General features: G+C 67.3%; 1 protein-coding gene across 1 annotated transcript in view; it reads left to right on the top strand.

Annotated features, from left to right (window-relative positions):
• Nucleotides 1–1,889: 1,889 nt before the first annotated feature.
• Nucleotides 1,890–18,190, top strand: part of LOC141955663 (ryanodine receptor 1-like) — a gene marked incomplete at its 5' end in the record, with an annotated part of 92,901 nt that continues 76,600 nt past the window's right edge. The window contains 16 exon segments of the mRNA XM_074895308.1: nucleotides 1,890–2,033; nucleotides 2,036–2,097; nucleotides 3,515–3,689; nucleotides 3,973–4,181; nucleotides 5,217–5,617; nucleotides 5,707–5,833; nucleotides 7,256–7,416; nucleotides 8,418–8,583; nucleotides 8,653–8,739; nucleotides 9,600–9,826; nucleotides 12,480–13,305; nucleotides 14,361–14,561; nucleotides 15,557–15,668; nucleotides 15,935–16,078; nucleotides 17,268–17,279; nucleotides 17,349–17,622. Of these exon segments, the coding sequence (XP_074751409.1) occupies nucleotides 1,890–2,033; nucleotides 2,036–2,097; nucleotides 3,515–3,689; nucleotides 3,973–4,181; nucleotides 5,217–5,617; nucleotides 5,707–5,833; nucleotides 7,256–7,416; nucleotides 8,418–8,583; nucleotides 8,653–8,739; nucleotides 9,600–9,826; nucleotides 12,480–13,305; nucleotides 14,361–14,561; nucleotides 15,557–15,668; nucleotides 15,935–16,078; nucleotides 17,268–17,279; nucleotides 17,349–17,622 (3,328 nt within the window).

Here is an 18,190-nt window from a genome sequence, read left to right as displayed (position 1 = left end):
GGGGGGACACGGGGGGGTTTGGGGTGCGGGGGGGGCGACACGGGGGGGTTTGGGGGCGCAGGGTGCCCTTTTGGGGGGACAAGGAGGAGACACAGGGCCGCTTTGGGGGGCAGAGAGAGGGCACGGGGGGGTTTGGGGGCGCAGGGGGGGGGACACGGGGGGGGTTTGGGGGCGCAGGGTGCCCTTTTGGGGGGACAGGGAGGGGACACAGGGCCGCTTTGGGGGGCAGAGAGAGGGCACGGGGGGGTTTGGGGTGCAGGGAGGGCACAGGGTTTGTTTTTGGGGTGCAGGGTGCCCTTTAGGGGTACAGGGAGGACACAGTGCCATCGGGGGGTGTTGGGTGCCCTTTTGGGGGTGCAGGGAGGATGCGGGCTGCTGGGTGCCCTTTAGGGGTGCCGTGGACCCTTTTGGGGGTGCCGTGTGCTGTTTGGGGGTGCCAGTTTCCATTTTGGGGGTGCCAGGTGCCATTTTGGGGGTGCAGGCAGGACACCGAGTGCCGTCAGGGGTGCAGGTGCCCTTTGGGGTGCCAGGTTCCATTTTTGGGGTGCCAGATCCCATTTTGGGGGTGCTGTGTGCCCTTTGGGGGTGCCAGGTCCCATTTTGGGGGTGCCAGGTGCCATTTTGGGGGTGCCAGGTGCCATTTTGGGCTACCAGGTCCCATTTTGGGGGTGCAGGCAGGACACCGAGTGCCGTCAGGGGTGCAGGTGCCCTTTGGGGGTGCCAGGTCCCATTTTGGGGGTGCCAGGTCCCATTTTGGGGGTGCAGACAGGACACCGAGTGCCGTCAGGGGTGCAGGTGCCCTTTGGGGGTGCCATGGACCCTTTTTGGGGTGCCAGGTCCCATTTTGGGGGTGCTGTGTGCCCTTTGGGGGTGCCAGGTCCCATTTTGGGGGTGCCAGGTGCCATTTTGGGCTACCAGGTTCCATTTTGGGGGTGCTGTGTGCCCTTTGGGGGTGCCAGGTCCCATTTTGGGGGTGCTGTGTGCCCTTTGGGGGTGCCAGGTCCCATTTTGGGGGTGCCAGGTGCCATTTTGGGCTACCAGGTTCCATTTTGGGGGTGCCGTGTGCCCTTTGGGGGTGCCAGGTCCCATTTTGGGGGTGCCGTGTGCCCTTTGGGGGTGCCAGGTCCCATTTTGGGGGTGCCAGGTGCCATTTTGGGGGTGCCAGGTCCCATTTTGGGGGTGCCGTGTGCCCTTTGGGGGTGCCAGGTCCCATTTTGGGGGTGCCAGGTGCCATTTTGGGGGTGCCAGGTCCCATTTTGGGGGTGCTGTGTGCCCTTTGGGGGTGCCAGGTCCCATTTTGGGGGTGCCAGGTGCCATTTTGGGGGTGCCAGGTCCCATTTTGGGGGTGCCGTGTGCCCTTTGGGGGTGCCAGGTCCCATTTTGGGGGTGCCAGGTGCCATTTTGGGGGTGCTGTGTGCCCTTTGGGGGTGCCAGGTGCCATTTTGGGGGTGCCAGGTCCCATTTTGGGGGTGCCGTGTGCCCTTTGGGGGTGCCAGGTCCCATTTTGGGGGTGCCAGGTGCCATTTTGGGGGTGCCAGATCCCATTTTGGGGGTGCAGACAGGACACCGAGTGCCGTCAGGGGATGTAGGTGCCCTTTGGCGGTGCCAGGTGCCATTTTGGGGGTGCCAGGTGCCATTTTGGGGGTGCTGTGTGCCCTTTGGGGGTGCCAGGTGCCATTTTGGGGGTGCCAGGTCCCATTTTGGGGGTGCCAGGTGCCATTTTGGGGTGCCAGGTGCCATTTTGGGGGTGCAGACAGGACACCGAGTGCCGTCAGGGGATGTAGGTGCCCTTTGGCGGTGCCAGGTGCCATTTTGGGGGTACCAGATGCCCTTTTGGGCTACCAGGTCCCCTTTTGGGGGTACCGACACCCCGTTTTCCCCCCCCGCAGCCGCTCAGGGGGCGCCGCCGCGGGGCCGGGGCGAGCGCTCGCGGATCTTCCGGGCCGAGCGGGGCTACGCCGTGCGGGCGGGCAAGTGGTACTTCGAGTTCGAGGCCGTGAGCACCGGGGAGATGCGGGTGGGCTGGGCCCGCCCCACCTGCGCCCCGACACCGACCTGGGCGCCGACGACCTGGCCTACGTCTTCAACGGGCACCGGGTGAGACCCCCCAAAAAAAAAAACTTCCGGCACACACCCCCCCCCCCCTCAAAAAAACAAACGACACAACCCTCAGCATCCTCCGGAGTTCACATGACACCCCCGGAGTCCCCATGACACCCCCAGTCCCCCCCAGCACCTGCAGAGACCCCCTGGGGCACCCCCAGAGTCCCCATGACACCCCGAGTCCCCCCAGCACTCTCAGAGACCCCCCCAGCACCCCCAGAGTCCCCATGACACCCCCAGACTCCCCCCAACACCCCCAGAGACCTCCTGGGGACCCCAGAGTCCCCTCAGCACCCCCAGACTCCCCACGACACCCCCAGAGACCCCCTGGGGCACCCCCAGAGTCCCCATGACACCCCCAGAGACCCCCTGGGGCCCCCAAATGCCCCCTCAGCACGCCCAGAGTCCCCCCAGGATCCTCAGAGTCCCATCTCCCCCCCATGTCCCCCCATCTCCCCCCCACATGTCCCCACATGTCCCCATCTCCCCCCACATCCTCCCCATGTCCCTGTCACCCCCCCATCTCCCCCCCATGTCCCCATCTCCCCCCACATCCCCCCCACGTCCCCATCTCCCCCCCATGTCCCCCCACATCCCCCCCATGTCCCTGTCACCCCCCTACATCCCCCCCATGTCCCCCCACATCCCCCTCCATGTCCCCATCTCCCCCCGATGTCCCCCCACATCCCCCCCACATGTCCCCACATGTCCCCATCTCCCCCCACATCCCCCCCATGTCCCTGTCACCCCCCCATGTCCCCCCACATCTCCCCCTGTCCCTGTCACCCCCCTACATCCCCCCCATGTCCCCCCACATCCCCCCCATGTCCCCATCTCCCCCCCGTCCCCCCATCTCCCCACCACATCCCCCCCATGTCCCCATCTCCCCCCATGTCCCCCCCATGTCCCCATCTCCCCCCATGTCCCCCCATCTGCCCCCCACATGTCCCCACATGTCCCCATCTCCCCCCTACGTCCCCCCCCATGTCCCTGTCACCCCCCATCTCCCCCCCATGTCCCCATCTCCCACCCACGTCCCCCCCATGTCCCTGTCACCCCCCTACATCCCCCCCATGTCCCCCCACATCCCCGCCCATGTCCCCATCTCCCCCCCATGTCCCCCCCACATCCCCCCCATGTCCCTGTCACCCCCCCATCTCCCCCCACATCCCCCCCACGTCCCCATCTCCCCCCCATGTCCCCCCACATCCCCCCCACGTCCCCATCTCCCCCCCATGTCCCCCACATCCCCCCCCATGTCCCCATCTCCCCCCCACGTCCCCCCATCTCCCCCCCACATCCCCCCCACGTCCCCATCTCCCCTCCACATCCCCATCACACACCCCCCCCCCCCCCCCGTCCCTCACCTCACGCGTGTGTCCGTGCGTGCGTGTCCGTCCCCCCCCGCCAGGCCCAGCGGTGGCACGTGGGCAGCGAGCCCTTCGGCCGGACGTGGCAAGCGGGCGACGTGGTGGGCTGCATGATCGACCTGGGCGAGAGCCACATCACCTTCACCCTCAACGGCGAGGTGCTCATCAGCGACGCCGGCTCCGAGCTGGCCTTCAAGGACTTCGACGTGGGCGACGGTGAGGCCTAGACTGCGGCTGAGGCCTAGACTGTGGCTGAGGCCTAGACTGCGGCTGAGGCCTAGACTGCGGCTGAGGCCTAGACTGCGGCTGAGGCCTAGACGACTGTGGCTGAGGCCTAGACTGCGGCTGAGGCCTAGACGACTGCGGCTGAGGCCTAGACTGCGGCGGGGCGGCCGGGGCGGGGCGGGGGGGCTTGGTTTGGGGGTTCAGGGTGCGGGGTGTGTGTGTGTGGGGGGGGTGCTGGTTGTCACCTCGACGTCTCGGTGGGTGTCCCCCCAAGGGTTCGTGCCGGTGTGCAGCTTGGGCCTAGAGCAGGAGGGGCGACTCAACCTGGGCCAGGAGGTGGCCAGCCTGAGGTTTTTCAGTATCTGTGGGCTACAAGAGGGCTACGAGCCTTTCGCCGTCAACATGAAGAGACCCATCACCCTCTGGTTCAGCAAGAGCCTCCCCCAGTTTGTCCCAGTATCCCCCGACCACCCCCAGTTGGAGGTGAGGGCGCATGGGGAGGGTGGGAGGGGGCAGCCTGGGCCTGGGGATGAGGCTCTGAGGGGTTCCCTGGTGGGGTGCTGGGGTGGCCCTGAGGGTCCCCAAGGGTGGGTGATGCTGAGGGGTCTTTGGTCCGTGAGGGTCCCCAAGGGTGGGTGACACACGGTGCTGGGGGGTGTCAGGGGTCCCCCAAAACCTGAGGGTCCCTGAAATGGGGCGATCCCCACCCCGAGGGGTCCCCAAACCCTGAGGGTCCCTTCAGTGGGATGATCCCTGTCCCCGAGGGGTCCCCAAAACCTGAGTGTCCCTGAAATGGGGTGATCCCTGTCCCCGAGGGGTCCCCAAACCCTGAGTGTCCCTGAAATGGGGTGATTCCCACCCCGAGGGGTCCCCAAACCCTGAGGGTCACGATCCCTGTCCCCAAGGTGTCCCCAAAACCTGAGGGTCCCTTCAGTGGGGTGATTCCTACCCCAAGGGGTCCCCAAACCCTGAGGGTCACGATCCCTGTCCCCGAGGTGTCCCCAAAACCTGAGGGTCCCTTCAGTGGGGTGAACCCCACCCCGAGGGGTCCCCAAAACCTGAGTGTCCCTGAAACGGGGTGATCCCTGTCTCCGAGGGGTCCCCAAGCCCTGAGTGTCCCTGAAATGGGGTGATCCATGTCCCCGAGGGGTCCCCAAAACCTGAGGGTCCCTTCAGTGGGATGATCCCTGTCCCTGAGGGGTCCCCAAAACCTGAGGGTCCCTGTAGTGGGGTGAACCCCACCCCGAGGGGTCCCCAAACCCTGAGGGTCACGATCCCTGTCCCCAAGGTGTCCCCAAAACCTGAGGGTCCCTTCAGTGGGGTGAACCCCACCCCGAGAGGTCCCCAAAACCTGAGGGTCCCTTCAGTGGGACGATCCCCACCCCGAGGGGTCCCCGATCCCCAGGGTCCCTACACTGGGGGTGCTGCCCATCCTCCCCACGGGGTCCCTGGGTGCACCCCCCAATCCTGATGCCCCTCTCCTGAGGCCGGGGTGTGTGTGGGGGGGGATCCCCGCAGGTGACACGGATGGACGGGACGGTGGACACCCCCCCGTGCCTGCGCTTGGCCCACCGAGCGGCGGGGACCCCCGCTGCACCCCCCGAGCTCCTCTTCCTCCGCCTCAGCCTCCCCGTCCAGTTCCACCCCCGGTTCCGCTGCACCCCGGGGGCCACCCCCCTACCCCAGGCCCCCCCCGAGCCCCCCGAAGACGTCAGCCTCGAGCCCCTCTCCGAATTCGAGCGCCTCCGTCGCTCGGCCGGGCCCCGACACCCCGAAGGGGGGGAGGCTGAGGGGGACAAGGGACCTGGGGGGGCCGGCGGGGGGGCTGGCGGAGCTCCTGCCCCCCCGGCCCCCCGAGACCAGCCCCGCGCCGAGAACGAGAAGGATGCGACCACCGAGAAGGGCAAAACCCGGAGGGGGTGAGCGTGGCGGGGGGGGGGGGGGGGTGGGGGTTATGGGGTGCCCCCCCCCTCACCCCCAGGCTGTGCCCCCCCCCCCCCCCGCCCAGGTTCCTGTTCAAGGCCAGGAAGACGCCCTTCGCGCCCCCCCCCGCCGTGCCCACCGTCCCCCGCCTGGAGGAGGACGTTGTCCCCGACGAGCGCGACGACCCCGAGGTCATCATGAACACCACCACGGTAGGTGGGGGGGTGGCGGGTGACACCCCCTTACCCCCCCCCGAAACCCCCGGCGCTTTTTTTTTGGCACCCTGACCCCCACCCCGGCACCCCACGGGGATACCCAGCACCCCCGTCCCGTCTGCGCCCCGCTGGCCCCATCGCCCTTCCCACTCCCCTGTCCCCTTCCCTGTCCCCTGGGCCTTCGTCCTTGTCCCCAGCCTGTCCCCATCTCTGTCCCAGTATCCCCATCCCTGTGTCCCCATCCCCGTCATCCATCCCTGTCCCCATGTCCCCATCCCTGTCCCCTTCCCTGTCCCCTGGGCCTTCGTCCTTGTCCCCAGCCCTGTGGTCCCTGTCCCTGTCTCCATCCTGACATCCCTGTCCTTGTCCCTATTCCTGCATCCCTGTCCCCAGCCCTGTCCCCCATCCTTGTCCTCCATCCTTGTCCCCGTGTCCCCATCCTTGTCCCCATCCCTGTCCCCATCTCTGTCCCAGTATCCCCATCCCTGTGTCCCCATCCCCGTCATCCATCCCTGTCCCCGTGTCCCCATCCCTGTTCCCGTGTCCCCATCCCTGTCCCCATGTCCCCATCCCTGTGTCCCCATCCCTGTCCCAGTGACCCCATCCCCATCTCCATCCCTGTCCCCATGTCCCCATGTCTGTCCCCATCCCTGTCCCCGTGTCCCCATATCCCCATCCCTGTCCCCCATCCCCATCCCTGTCCCCATGTTCCCATGTCTGTCCCCATCCCTGTCCCCATGTCCCCATCCCCATCCCTGTCCTCGTGTCCCCATGTCTGTCCCCATCCCTGTCCCTATCTCCCCATCCCCGTCCCCATGTCCCCATCCCTGTCCTCGTCCCTGTCCCCATCTCTGTCCCCGTCCCTGTCCCCATCCCTGTCCCCGTCCCCGTCCCTGTCCCCATCCCCGTCCCTGTCCCCGTCCCTGTCCCCGTCCCTGTCCCCATATCCCCATGTCTGTCCGCATCCCTGTCCCCATGTCCCCATCCCCATCCCTGTCCCCATGTTCCCATGTCCCCATCCCTGTCCCCATCCCCATCCCTGTCCCCGTGTCCCCATATACCCATGTCTGTCCCCATCCCTGTCCCCATGTCCCCATGTCTGTCCCCATCCCTGTTCCCATACCCCATCCCTGTGTCCCCATCCCTGTCCCCGTGTCCCCATATCCCCATCCCTGTCCCCATCTTCCCATGTCTGTCCCCATCCCTGTCCCCATGTCCCCATCCCTGTCCCCATCCCCATCCCTGTCCCCATGTCCTCATGTCCCCATCCCTGTCCCCCATCCCCATCCCTGTCCCCCTGTCCCCGTGTCCCCATCCCTGTCCCCCATCCCCATCCCTGTCCCCATATCCTCATGTCCCCGTCCCCTCCCGCCCCCCCGGGCCCCCCCCTGACCTCTCTGCCCCCCCCTCTCCCCCCAGTACTACTACTCGGTGCGGATCTTCGCGGGGCAGGAGCCCTCCAGCGTCTGGGTGGGCTGGGTGACCCCCGACTTCCACCAGCACGACCCGGCCTTCGACCTCTCCCGCGTCCGCACCGTCACCGTCACCATGGGCGACGACAAGGGCAACGTGCACGACAGGTACTGGGGGGGGACACACACACCACACACCCCCCCCCCCAAAATGGGATCCTTGGGGGGCGGTGGCATCCAGGGGGTCCCTTTGGGGGTCTTTGGGGAGGGGGGGGGGGGGTGATGGAGAAGGAGGTTCAGGAGCTGAGGGTGATGGGGAGGAGGTTTTGGAACTGGGGGGGCGATGGGGAAGGGGGTTCAGGAACTGGGGGGGCAATGGGGGGGCGATGGGAAGGGGTTCTGGACATGGGGGGGCAATGGGGAGGGGGTTCAGGAACTGGGGGGGCAATGGGGAAGGGGTTCGGGAACTGGGGGGGCAATAGGGGGCAATGGGGAGGGGGTTCAGGAACTGGGGGGGCAATAGGGGGCAATGGGGAGGGGGTTCAGGAACTGGGGGGGCAATGGGGGGCAATGGGGAAGGGGTTCAGGAACTGGGGGGGCAATGGGGGGGCAATGGGGAAGGGGTTCGGGAACTGGGGGGGCAATGGGGGGCAATGGGGAAGGGGTTCAGGAACTGGGGGGCAATGGGGGGGCAATGGGGAGGGGGTTCAGGAACTGGGGGGGCAATGGGGGGGCAATGGGGAAGGGGTTCTGGACCTGGGGGGGCAATGGGGGGGCAATGGGGAAGGGGTTCTGGACCTGGGGGGCCAATGGGGGGGCAATGGGGGGGCAATGGGGGGGGTTCAGGACCTGGGGGTCCCTTTGGGGGACGATGGGGAAGGAATTCATGACCTGGGGGGCCAACGGGGAAGGGGACCAGGAACTGGGGGTACCTTCGGGGGGGGGGGGGGGGGGGGGCAATGGGGAATCCAGGACCTGGGGGCGATGGCGAAGGCGTTCAGGAACCGGGGGGGTGCCTTGGGGGGGGGGGGCCCTTTGGAGACGATGCCGAAAGACTCCGAGCCCTGGCGGGGAAGGTTCCACGTGGGGGTCAATAGGGATGATTTTTTTTTTCCCCCCCCCCCCAACTATTTTTACTCTCAAATCTCCCCCCCCCCACTGCCCCCCAGCATCAAACGCAGCAACTGCTACATGGTGTGGGGGGGGGAGTTTGCCAGCAACGCGCAGCAGACGCGGGTCAGCCACGCCGACCTGGTCATCGGCTGCCTCGTGGACTTGGCCACCGGGCTCATGACCTTCACGGCCAACGGCAAGGAGATCAACACCTTCTTCCAGGTGGGGTGGGCCCCGTGAGGCGCGGGGGGGGGACAGAATTCGGAAGCTCCAACCCCTTGGTCCGTGCAGGTGGAACCCAACGCCAAACTCTTCCCGGCCGTCTTCGCCCTCCCCACTAGCCAAAACGTCGTCCAGTTTGAGTTGGGCAAGCTCAAGGTGAGCTGGAGGGGCGGAATGGGAGGGGGGGGGGGCCAGTTGGAGGCCTGGGATGACCCCCCCCCACACACACACACACATGTACACCCCCAGGGGGGGGAGATCACGGGGTCTACAGGGTGGTCCGAGGGGAACCTGGGGGTGGTAGCGGCGGGGGGGGGTCTTTGGGTCTGTAGGATAGACCGAGGGCAACTGGGACCACAGGGGACATGGCGGGGCTGGGGGGGGGGGGGGTGTCTATGGAGGGTTGGGGGGGGGAGCTGTAGGGGGTTTTGAGCCCCTGGGGGTGTGGGGGGGGGGGGTCTTGGGGTCTACAAGGTGGATCAAGGGGAACCAAAGCCCCTGGGGGTCTCTGGGGGGGGCTCTTGGGGTCTCCAAGGTGGATCAAGGAGAAACTGGGCCCCTGGGGGTGAGGGGGGGTCTCTGGGGGGGGGCTCTTGGGGTCTTCAAGGTGGATCAAGGAGAAACTGGGCCCCTGGGGGTGAGGGGGGGTCTCTAGGGGGGGCTCTTGGGGTCTCCAAGGTGGATCAAGGAGAAAATGGACCCTTGGGGAAGAGGGGGGGGCTCTGGGGGGGCTCTTGGGGTCTCCAAGGTGGATCAAGGAGAAACTGGGCCCCTGGGGGTGTGGGGGGGTCTCTGGGGGGGGGGTCTTGGGGTCTACAAGGTGGATCAAGGAGAAAATGGACCCTTGGGCATGTGGGGGGGTCTCTGGGGGGGGGTCTTGGGGTCTCCAAGGTGGATCAAGGGGAAGCCACACAAGGGGACCCTGGTCCCCTGGGGTTCTCCGGGGGGACACGAAGCATGGCAGTTGCGTGGGTCACGCCCCCCCATCTCCCCCCCAACGCCGTGTCCCCCCCCAGAACATCATGCCCATCTCGGCGGCCATGTTCAGCAGCGAGCGGAAGAACCCGGAGCCGCAGTGTCCGCCGCGGTTGGTCATCCAGGTGCTGACCCCCGTCACCTGGAGCCGGATGCCCAACGAGTTCCTGGCGGTGGAGACCGCGCGCCTGAGCGAGCGCCAGGGCTGGGCCGTGGAGTGCAACGAGCCCCTCGTCATGATGGCCCTCCACATCCCCGAGGAGAACAGGTCGGGGACCCCACGGGTGTCCTGGGACCCCACGGGTGTCGTGTCCCCAAGGGTCCCATCGCTGGCGGACACAGGGTGTTCAGGGACGACATATCGCCGGGGGTGCCAACACCAGGGGACCTTGGTGTGTCCCCTTGGGTCCCATCCCCAGGAGACTTTGGTGTCGTGTCCCTTTGGGTCCCATCTCAGGGTGACCCAGGTGTCCCGTCCCCAGGAGATCTGGGTGTCGTGTCCCTTTGGGTCCCATCTCTGGGTGACACAGGTGTCCCGTCCCCAGGAAATCTGGGTGTGGTGTCCCTTTGGGTCCCATCGCCGGGTGACCCAGGTGTCCCACCCCCAGGAGATCTGGGTGTCGTGTCCCTTTGGGTCCCATCGCCGGGTGACCCAGGTGTCCCACCCCCAGGAGATCTGGGTGTCGTGTCCCTTTGGGTCCCATCTCAGGGTGACCCAGGTGTCCCACCCCCAGGAGATCTGGGTGTCGTGTCCCTTTGGGTCCCATCGCCGGGTGACCCAGGTGTCCCACCCCCAGGAGACCCAGAAGTCCCACCCCCAGCACCCCGAGGGGTCCCACCCCCAGGAGATCTGGGTGTCGTGTCCCTTTGGGTCCCATCGCCAGGTGACCCAGGTGTCCCGTCCCCAGGAGATCTGGGTGTCGTGTCCCTTTGGGTCCCATCGCCGGGTGACCCAGGTGTCCCACCCCCAGGAGATCTGGGTGTCGTGTCCCTTTGGGTCCCATCGCCAGGTGACCCAGGTGTCCCGTCCCCAGGAGATCTGGGTGTCGTGTCCCTTTGGGTCCCATCTCTGGGTGACCCAGGTGTCCCATCCCCAGGAGATCTGGGTGTCGTGTCCCTTTGGGTCCCATCGCCGGGTGACCCAGGTGTCCCACCCCCAGGAGATCTGGGTGTCGTGTCCCTTTGGGTCCCATCTCAGGGTGACCCAGGTGTCCCACCCCCAGGAGATCTGGGTGTCGTGTCCCTTTGGGTCCCATCGCCGGGTGACCCAGGTGTCCCGTCCCCAGGAGATCTGGGTGTCGTGTCCCTTTGGGTCCCATCGCCGGGTGACCCAGGTGTCCCACCCCCAGGAGATCTGGGTGTCGTGTCCCTTTGGGTCCCATCACCGGGTGACCCAGGTGTCCCATCCCCAGGAGATCTGGGTGTCCTGTCCCTTTGGGTCCCATCGCAGGGTGACCCAGGTGTCCCACCCCCAGGAGATCTGGGTGTCGTGTCCCTTTGGGTCCCATCTCAGGGTGACCCAGGTGTCCCACCCCCAGGAGATCTGGGTGTCGTGTCCCTTTGGGTCCCATCGCCGGGTGACCCAGGTGTCCCACCCCCAGGAGATCTGGGTGTCGTGTCCCTTTGGGTCCCATCTCAGGGTGACCCAGGTGTCCCGCCCCCAGGAGATCTGGGTGTCGTGTCCCTTTGGGTCCCATCGCCGGGTGACCCAGGTGTCCCGTCCCCAGGAGATCTGGGTGTCGTGTCCCTTTGGGTCCCATCTCAGGGTGACCCAGGTGTCCCATCCCCAGGAGATCTGGGTGTCGTGTCCCTTTGGGTCCCATCTCTGGGTGACCCAGGTGTCCCGTCCCCAGGAGATCTGGGTGTCGTGTCCCTTTGGGTCCCATTTCTGGGTGATCCAGGTGTCCCACCCCCAGGAGATCTGGGTGTCATGCCCCTTTGGGTCCCATCGCCGGGTGACCCAGGTGTCCCACCCCCAGGAGATCTGGGTGTCGTGTCCCTTTGGGTCCCATCGCCGGGTGACCCAGGTGTCCCGTCCCCAGGAGATCTGGGTGTCGTGTCCCTTTGGGTCCCATCGCCGGGTGACCCAGGTGTCCCGTCCCCAGGAGATCTGGGTGTCGTGTCCCTTTGGGTCCCATCGCCGGGTGACCCAGGTGTCCCACCCCCAGGAGATCTGGGTGTCGTGTCCCTTTGGGTCCCATCGCCGGGTGACCCAGGTGTCCCACCCCCAGGAGATCTGGGTGTCGTGTCCCTTTGGGTCCCATCTCAGGGTGACCCAGGTGTCCCGTCCCCAGGAGATCTGGGTGTCGTGTCCCTTTGGGTCCCATCGCCAGGTGACCCAGGTGTCCTGTCCCCAGGAGATCTGGGTGTGGTGTCCCTTTGGGTCCCATCTCAGGGTGACCCAGGTGTCCCGCCCCCAGGAGATCTGGGTGTCGTGTCCCTTTGGGTCCCATCGCCGGGTGACCCAGGTGTCCCGTCCCCAGGAGATCTGGGTGTCGTGTCCCTTTGGGTCCCATCTCAGGGTGACCCAGGTGTCCCATCCCCAGGAGATCTGGGTGTCGTGTCCCTTTGGGTCCCATCTCTGGGTGACCCAGGTGTCCCGTCCCCAGGAGATCTGGGTGTCGTGTCCCTTTGGGTCCCATTTCTGGGTGATCCAGGTGTCCCACCCCCAGGAGATCTGGGTGTCATGCCCCTTTGGGTCCCATCGCCGGGTGACCCAGGTGTCCCACCCCCAGGACACACCAATGTCCCACCCCCAGCAGACCTTTACATCCCATCCCCAGCCTCACCACCCCCAGTCCCCCTCCCCACGTCCCACCCCCGTGTCATGTGTCCCTTTGTGTGTCCCCCCCACTACAGCAGACGGGCGTGTCCCGTCCCCAGGACCCCCCCACGCTGACCCCCCCGCCCCCTTTCGGCAGGTGCATCGACATCATGGAGCTGTCGGAGCGGCTGGACCTCCTGCGCTTCCAGTGGCACACGCTGAAGCTCTACTGCGCCGTCTGCGCCCTGGGCAACAACCGGGTGGCCCACGCGCTCTGTAGCCACGTGGACCAGGCCCAGCTCCTCTTCGCCATCGAAAGCCCCGAGCTCCCGGGCCCGCTACGGGCCGGTTACTACGACCTCTTGCTAGCCATGCACCTCGACGCCGCCCAACGCGCCCGCGCCTCCATGAGCGCCGAGTTCATCATCCCCATGACCGAAGCCACCAAGAGCATCACCCTCTTCCCCGACGGCGGGAGAGCCCCCGGCCCCCCCGGCGTGGGGCCCAGCGCCTGTTTGAGACCCCAGCCCCATTTTGCTGAACCGTGCTTCGTCCTGGCGGCCGGCGGCGGGCGAGCGCCGCTCAGCCCCAGCATCCCCTTGGAGGCTTTGGGGGCTCGCGCTATCAGGATGTTGGCCGAGGCGGTGGCCGGGGGGGGTCCCCACGCCCGGGACCCCATCGGGGGCAGCGTGGAATTCCAGTTGGTGCCGGTGTTGAAACTGGTGTCGGCGCTGCTGGCGGTGGGGGCGCTGGGGGACGCGGACGTGCGCCGTGTCCTCCGTATGATCGAGCCCAGGGTTTTCGGGGAGCCCCGGAGGGACCCCCCGGTGGATGGCGGGGAGGAGGAGGAGGCGCGGAGGAAGGCCATCGAGGCGGGCGAGATGGAGGAGGGAGACGGGCCGGAGGAGGAGGAGGAGGAGGAGGAGGAAGGCCTGGAGGAGGGGCTGCTGCAGATGAAGCTGCCCGAGTCCGTCAAGCTGCAGGTGAGGGGACCCTCCCCGGGGGGGGGGGGTGTGACAGAGCCCCGGGTGGTCCCTGTCCCCTCCCAGGGGTCCTTGTCACCGTGTCCCCTCCCTGGGGTCCCTCCTTGGGGTCCCCTCAACGTGTTCTCTCCCTGGGGTCCCCTCCCTGGGGTGCACCCATGTCCCTGTCCCCATGTTCCCCCTCTGTGTCCCCTCCCTGGGGTGCCTGTCCCCTCCCTGGGGTGCACCCATGTCCCTGTCCCCGTGTTCCCCCTCTGTGTCCCCTCCCTGGGGTGCCTGTCCCCTCCCTGGGGTGCACCCATGTCCCTGTCCCCGTGTTCCCCCTCTGTGTCCCCTCCCTGGGGTGCCTGTCCCCTCCCTGGGGTGCACCCATGTCCCTGTCCCCGTGTTCCCCCTCTGTGTCCCCTCCCTGGGGTGCCTGTCCCCTCCCTGGGGTGCACCAATGTCCCTGTCCCCGTGTTCCCCCTCTGTGTCCCCTCCCTGGGGTGCCTGTCCCCTCCCTGGGGTGCACCCATGTCCCTGTCCCCGTGTTCCCCCTCTGTGTCCCCTCCCTGGCGTGCGTGTCCCCTCCCTGGGGTGCACCCATGTCCCTGTCCCCGTGTTCCCCCTCTGTGTCCCCTCCCTGGTGTGCGTGTCCCCTCCCTGGGGTGCACCCATGTCCCTGTCCCCGTGTTCCCCCTCTGTGTCCCCTCCCCGGGGTGCACCCATGTCCCTCTCCCCATGTCCCCTCCCTGCGGTCCTTGTCCCCATGTTCCCCCCCGGGTCCCCTCCTTGAGGTCCATTGTCCCTGTTTTTTCCCCCCCCCGCGCCGTGTCCCCTCCCTGGGGTCCTTGTCCCCACGTCCCCTCCCCGGGGTGCACCCACACTCCCCATGTCCCCATGTCCCACCCCCAGCAACCCCCCCCCAGAGCTCCCCAATCATCCCAGTTAACACCATCCCTGTCCCTCTCACCTTGTCCCCTGCCCCGGGGACCCGCATGTCCCCCCCGCCGTGTGCGTGTCCCCGGTGTCCCCCCGGTGTCCCCCGCTGACGCCGCGGGGGGGGGGGGGGGCAGATGTGCAACCTGCTGCAGTACTTCTGCGAGCGGGAGCTGCAGCACCGCGTCGAGGCCATCGTGGCCTTCTCGGAGCGCCACGTGGAGCGGCTGCAGCGCGACCAGCGCCGCCGCTACGGCCACCTGATGCGGGCGCTCACCATGTCGGCCGCCGAGACCGCCCGGCGCACCCGCGAGTTCCGCTCGCCCCCCCAGGAGCAGGTGAAACGGGAGGGGGGGTGGTGGGGAGGTGGCCCACGGCACGGGGATCCCCGTGGGAATAACCACAGGGATGGGCGTGTGGGGAGCTGGGATGTCCACGGGGACATGGGGACACCCACGGGGACGTGTGTGGGGAACTGGGACATCCACGGGGACTTGGGGACATGGGGACCCCCACGGGGATGCGTGTGGGGAACTGGGACATCCACGGCAACTTGGGGACTTGGGGACACCCACAGGGATGGGTGTGGAAAACCAGGATGTCCACAGGGACATGGGGACCCCCACAGGGACCCCCGTGGGGACATCAGTGGGGACGTGTGAGGGGAACTAGGACATCCACGGGGACTTGGGGACGTGGGGACACCCACAGGGACGTGTGTGGGGAACTGGGACATCCACGGGAACTTGGGGACCCCCACGGGGACCCCCACGGGGATGGGTGTGGAGAACCAGGATGTCCACAGGGACTTGGGGACACCCACGGGGACACCCACGGGGACGTGTGTGGGGAACTGGGACATCCACGGGGACTTGGGGACACCCACGGGGACACCCACGGGGACGTGTGTGGGGAACTGGGACATCCACGGGGACTTGGGGACACCCACGGGGACACCCACGGGGACATGTGTGGGGAACCAGGATGTTCACGGGGACATGAACAGGGACATGGGGACCCCCACGGGGACATGTGTGGGGAACTGGGACATCCACGGGGACTTGGGGACATGGGGACACCCACAGGGACATGTGTGGGAAACTGGGACGTCCTTGGGGACATGGGGACACCCACGGGGACATCCCTGGGGACACGCGTGAGGACAGGGACGCAGGGCCGAGGACGCTCACGGGGCAATGGGCGCACGTACGGGGCCACGTGGGGGGTCACAGGGACGCGCTGGGGGTACGTACGTGGGGTGACGGCGACGGGAGGGGTCCCGCTGACCTGTGTGTCCCCTCGTGTCCCCCCCCCGTGTCCCCCCACCCCCCAGATCAACATGCTGCTGCAGTACAAGGCGGGGGCAGACGAGGAGGAGTGTCCCGTGCCCGAGGACATCCGCGACGAGCTCCTCGACTTCCACAACGACCTGCTGGCACACTGCGGTGAGACAGGGACCCCCCCGGGGGGCGTGGGGACCCCCCCCAGGGGCACAGGGACGTCCCCTGAGGCACCAAGACACCCCCCCCCCCCCCGCCCCTAGGGCATGGGGACCCCCGTTCTGTCACCCCCAGAGCGTGGGGAGCCCCATCCTGGGAGTTGGGAGCGTGGGACAACCCCGGATTTGGGGACATGGGCTGGGGGGGGGGGGGGGGTCGCCCCGTTTTGGGGACATAGGCCCCCCCATGACCCCTGTGACACGCCCCCTCAGGCATTGAGCTGGCGGGTGAGGAGGAGGAGGAGGAGGAAGAGACGTCGCTGCGGCAGCGGCTGCTGGGGCTGGTGCAGAAGGTGGTGGGGCTCCGCGGGACGGCGGCGCAGGAGGAGGCGCCCCCCGAGGAGCCCCCAGTGCCCAGTGAGAGGGGGGGGGGGACACACGGGGTGGGGGGGTGGAGGGGGGCCGGGTACCTGCTCTGCTGTCCCCAAAACATGGCCAAGGTGTCCCCAGGGTGCTGCCCAAGTTGTCCCCAAAGCGTTGGCCAAGTTGCCCGCAAGGCGTTGGCCAAGCTGCCCCCAAGGTGTTGGCCAAGTTGTCCCCAAGGCACTGGCCAAGCTGACCCCAGGATGTTGGCCAAACTGTCCCCAAGGTGTTGACCAAGTTGCCCCCAAGGCATTGGCCAAGTTGCCCCCAAGGCGTTGGCCAAGTTGTCCCCAGGGTATTGACCAAGTTGTCCCCAAGGCATTGGCCAAGTTGTCCCTAAGGCGTTGGCCAAGTTGTCCCCAGGGTATTGACCAAGTTGTCTCCAAGGCATTGGCCAAGTTGTCCCCAAGGCATTGGCCAAGTTGTCCCCAAAACACTGGCCAAGCTGCCCTGAAGGTGTTGGCCAAGTTGTCCCCAAGGCATTGGCCAAGCTGTCCCCAAGGTGTTGGCCAAGTTGTCCCCAAGGCATTGGCCAAGTTGTCCCCAAGGCACTGGCCAAGCTGACCCCAGGGTGTTGGCCAAACTGTCCCCAAGGTATTGACCAAGTTGTCCCCAAGACATTGGCCAAGTTGTCCCCAAGGCGTTGGCCAAGCTGCCCACAAGGTATTGGCTAAGCTGTCCCCAAGGCATTGGCCAAGCTGCCCCCAAGGTGTTGGCCAAGTTGTCCCCAAGGCATTGGCCAAGCTGTCCCCAAGGCGTTGGCCAAGTTGTCCCCAAGGTGTTGGCCAAACCGTCCCCAAGGCATTGGCCAAGTTGTCCCCAAGGCATTGGCCAAGTTGTCCCCAAGGTGTTGGCCAAACCGTCCCCAAGGCATTGGCCAAGTTGTCCCCAAGGCATTGGCCAAGCTGTCCCCAAGGCGTTGGCCAAGCTATACCCAAGATGTTGGCTAAGCTGTCCCCCAACATTGGCCAAGCTGTCCCCAAGGCGTTGGCCAAGCTGTCCCCAAGGCGTTGGCCAAGTTGTCCCCAAGGTGTTAGCCAAACCGTCCCCAAGGCGTTGGCCAAGCTGTCCCCAGGTCCTGGCTGAGTTGACCTCAAGGCATTGTCCACCTTGTCCCCAAGTTACCAACTGGCCTGTCCCCAAATCCCGGCCAAGCCACCCCCAAGACATTGACGGTCTCGAGCTTCCCCCCCACGCGCCCCCTTGGCCCCTGTGCCCTCGGGGTGCCCCACCCATGTGTCCCCCCCCCCCCTCCGCCCCCCAGGCACGCTGCAGGAGCTGATCTCGCAGACCATGGTGCACTGGGCGCAGGAATCCTTCATCCAGAGCCCCGAGCTGGTGCGCGCCATGTTCAGCCTCCTGCACCGCCAGTACGACGGACTGGGGGAACTGGTGCGGGCCCTGCCCAAGGCCTACACCATCAGCGCCCACTCCGTGCCCGACACCACGGCGCTGCTGGAGTGCCTGGGCCAGATCCGCTCCCTCCTCATCGTCCAGATGGGCCCCGAGGAGGAGAATCTCATGATCCAGAGCATCGGGTGGGCGCACGCGCTGACCCGGGCACCCCCTGGCACCCCCAGCCCGCCACCGGGCACCCCCTGGCACCCCTAACCTGCCACCGGGCACCTCCTGGCACCCCTAACCCGCCACTGGGCACCCCCTGGCACCCCCAGCCCAGCACCGGGCACCTCCTGGCACCCCCCAGCCCGGCACTGGGCACCCCCTGGCACCCCCCAGCCCACCACCGGGCACCCCCTGGCACCCCCCAACCTGCCACCGGGCACCCCCCAGCCCGCCACTGGGCACCCCTGGCACCCCCCAACCTGCCACCGGGCACCCCCCAACACGCCACCGGGCACCCCCTGGGACCCCCAACCCGCCACCGGGCACCCCCTGGCACCCCCAGCCCGGCACCGGGCACCCCCTGACACCCCCCAGCCCGCCACCAGGCACCTCCTGGCACCCCCGAACCCGCCACTGGGCACCCCCTGGCACCCCCCAGCTCACCAATGGGCACCCCCTGGCACCCCCAACCCGCCACCGGGCACCTCCTGGCACCCCCCAACCCGCCACAGGGCACCCCCCAACCCACCACCGGGCACCCTC

The sequence above is a fragment of the Athene noctua genome, unplaced genomic scaffold (genome assembly GCF_965140245.1).
Source record: "Athene noctua unplaced genomic scaffold, bAthNoc1.hap1.1 HAP1_HAP1_scaffold_383, whole genome shotgun sequence".
Classification (NCBI taxonomy): Eukaryota; Metazoa; Chordata; class Aves; order Strigiformes; family Strigidae; genus Athene; species Athene noctua.
This window is presented reverse-complemented; position numbering and strand designations above follow the sequence as displayed.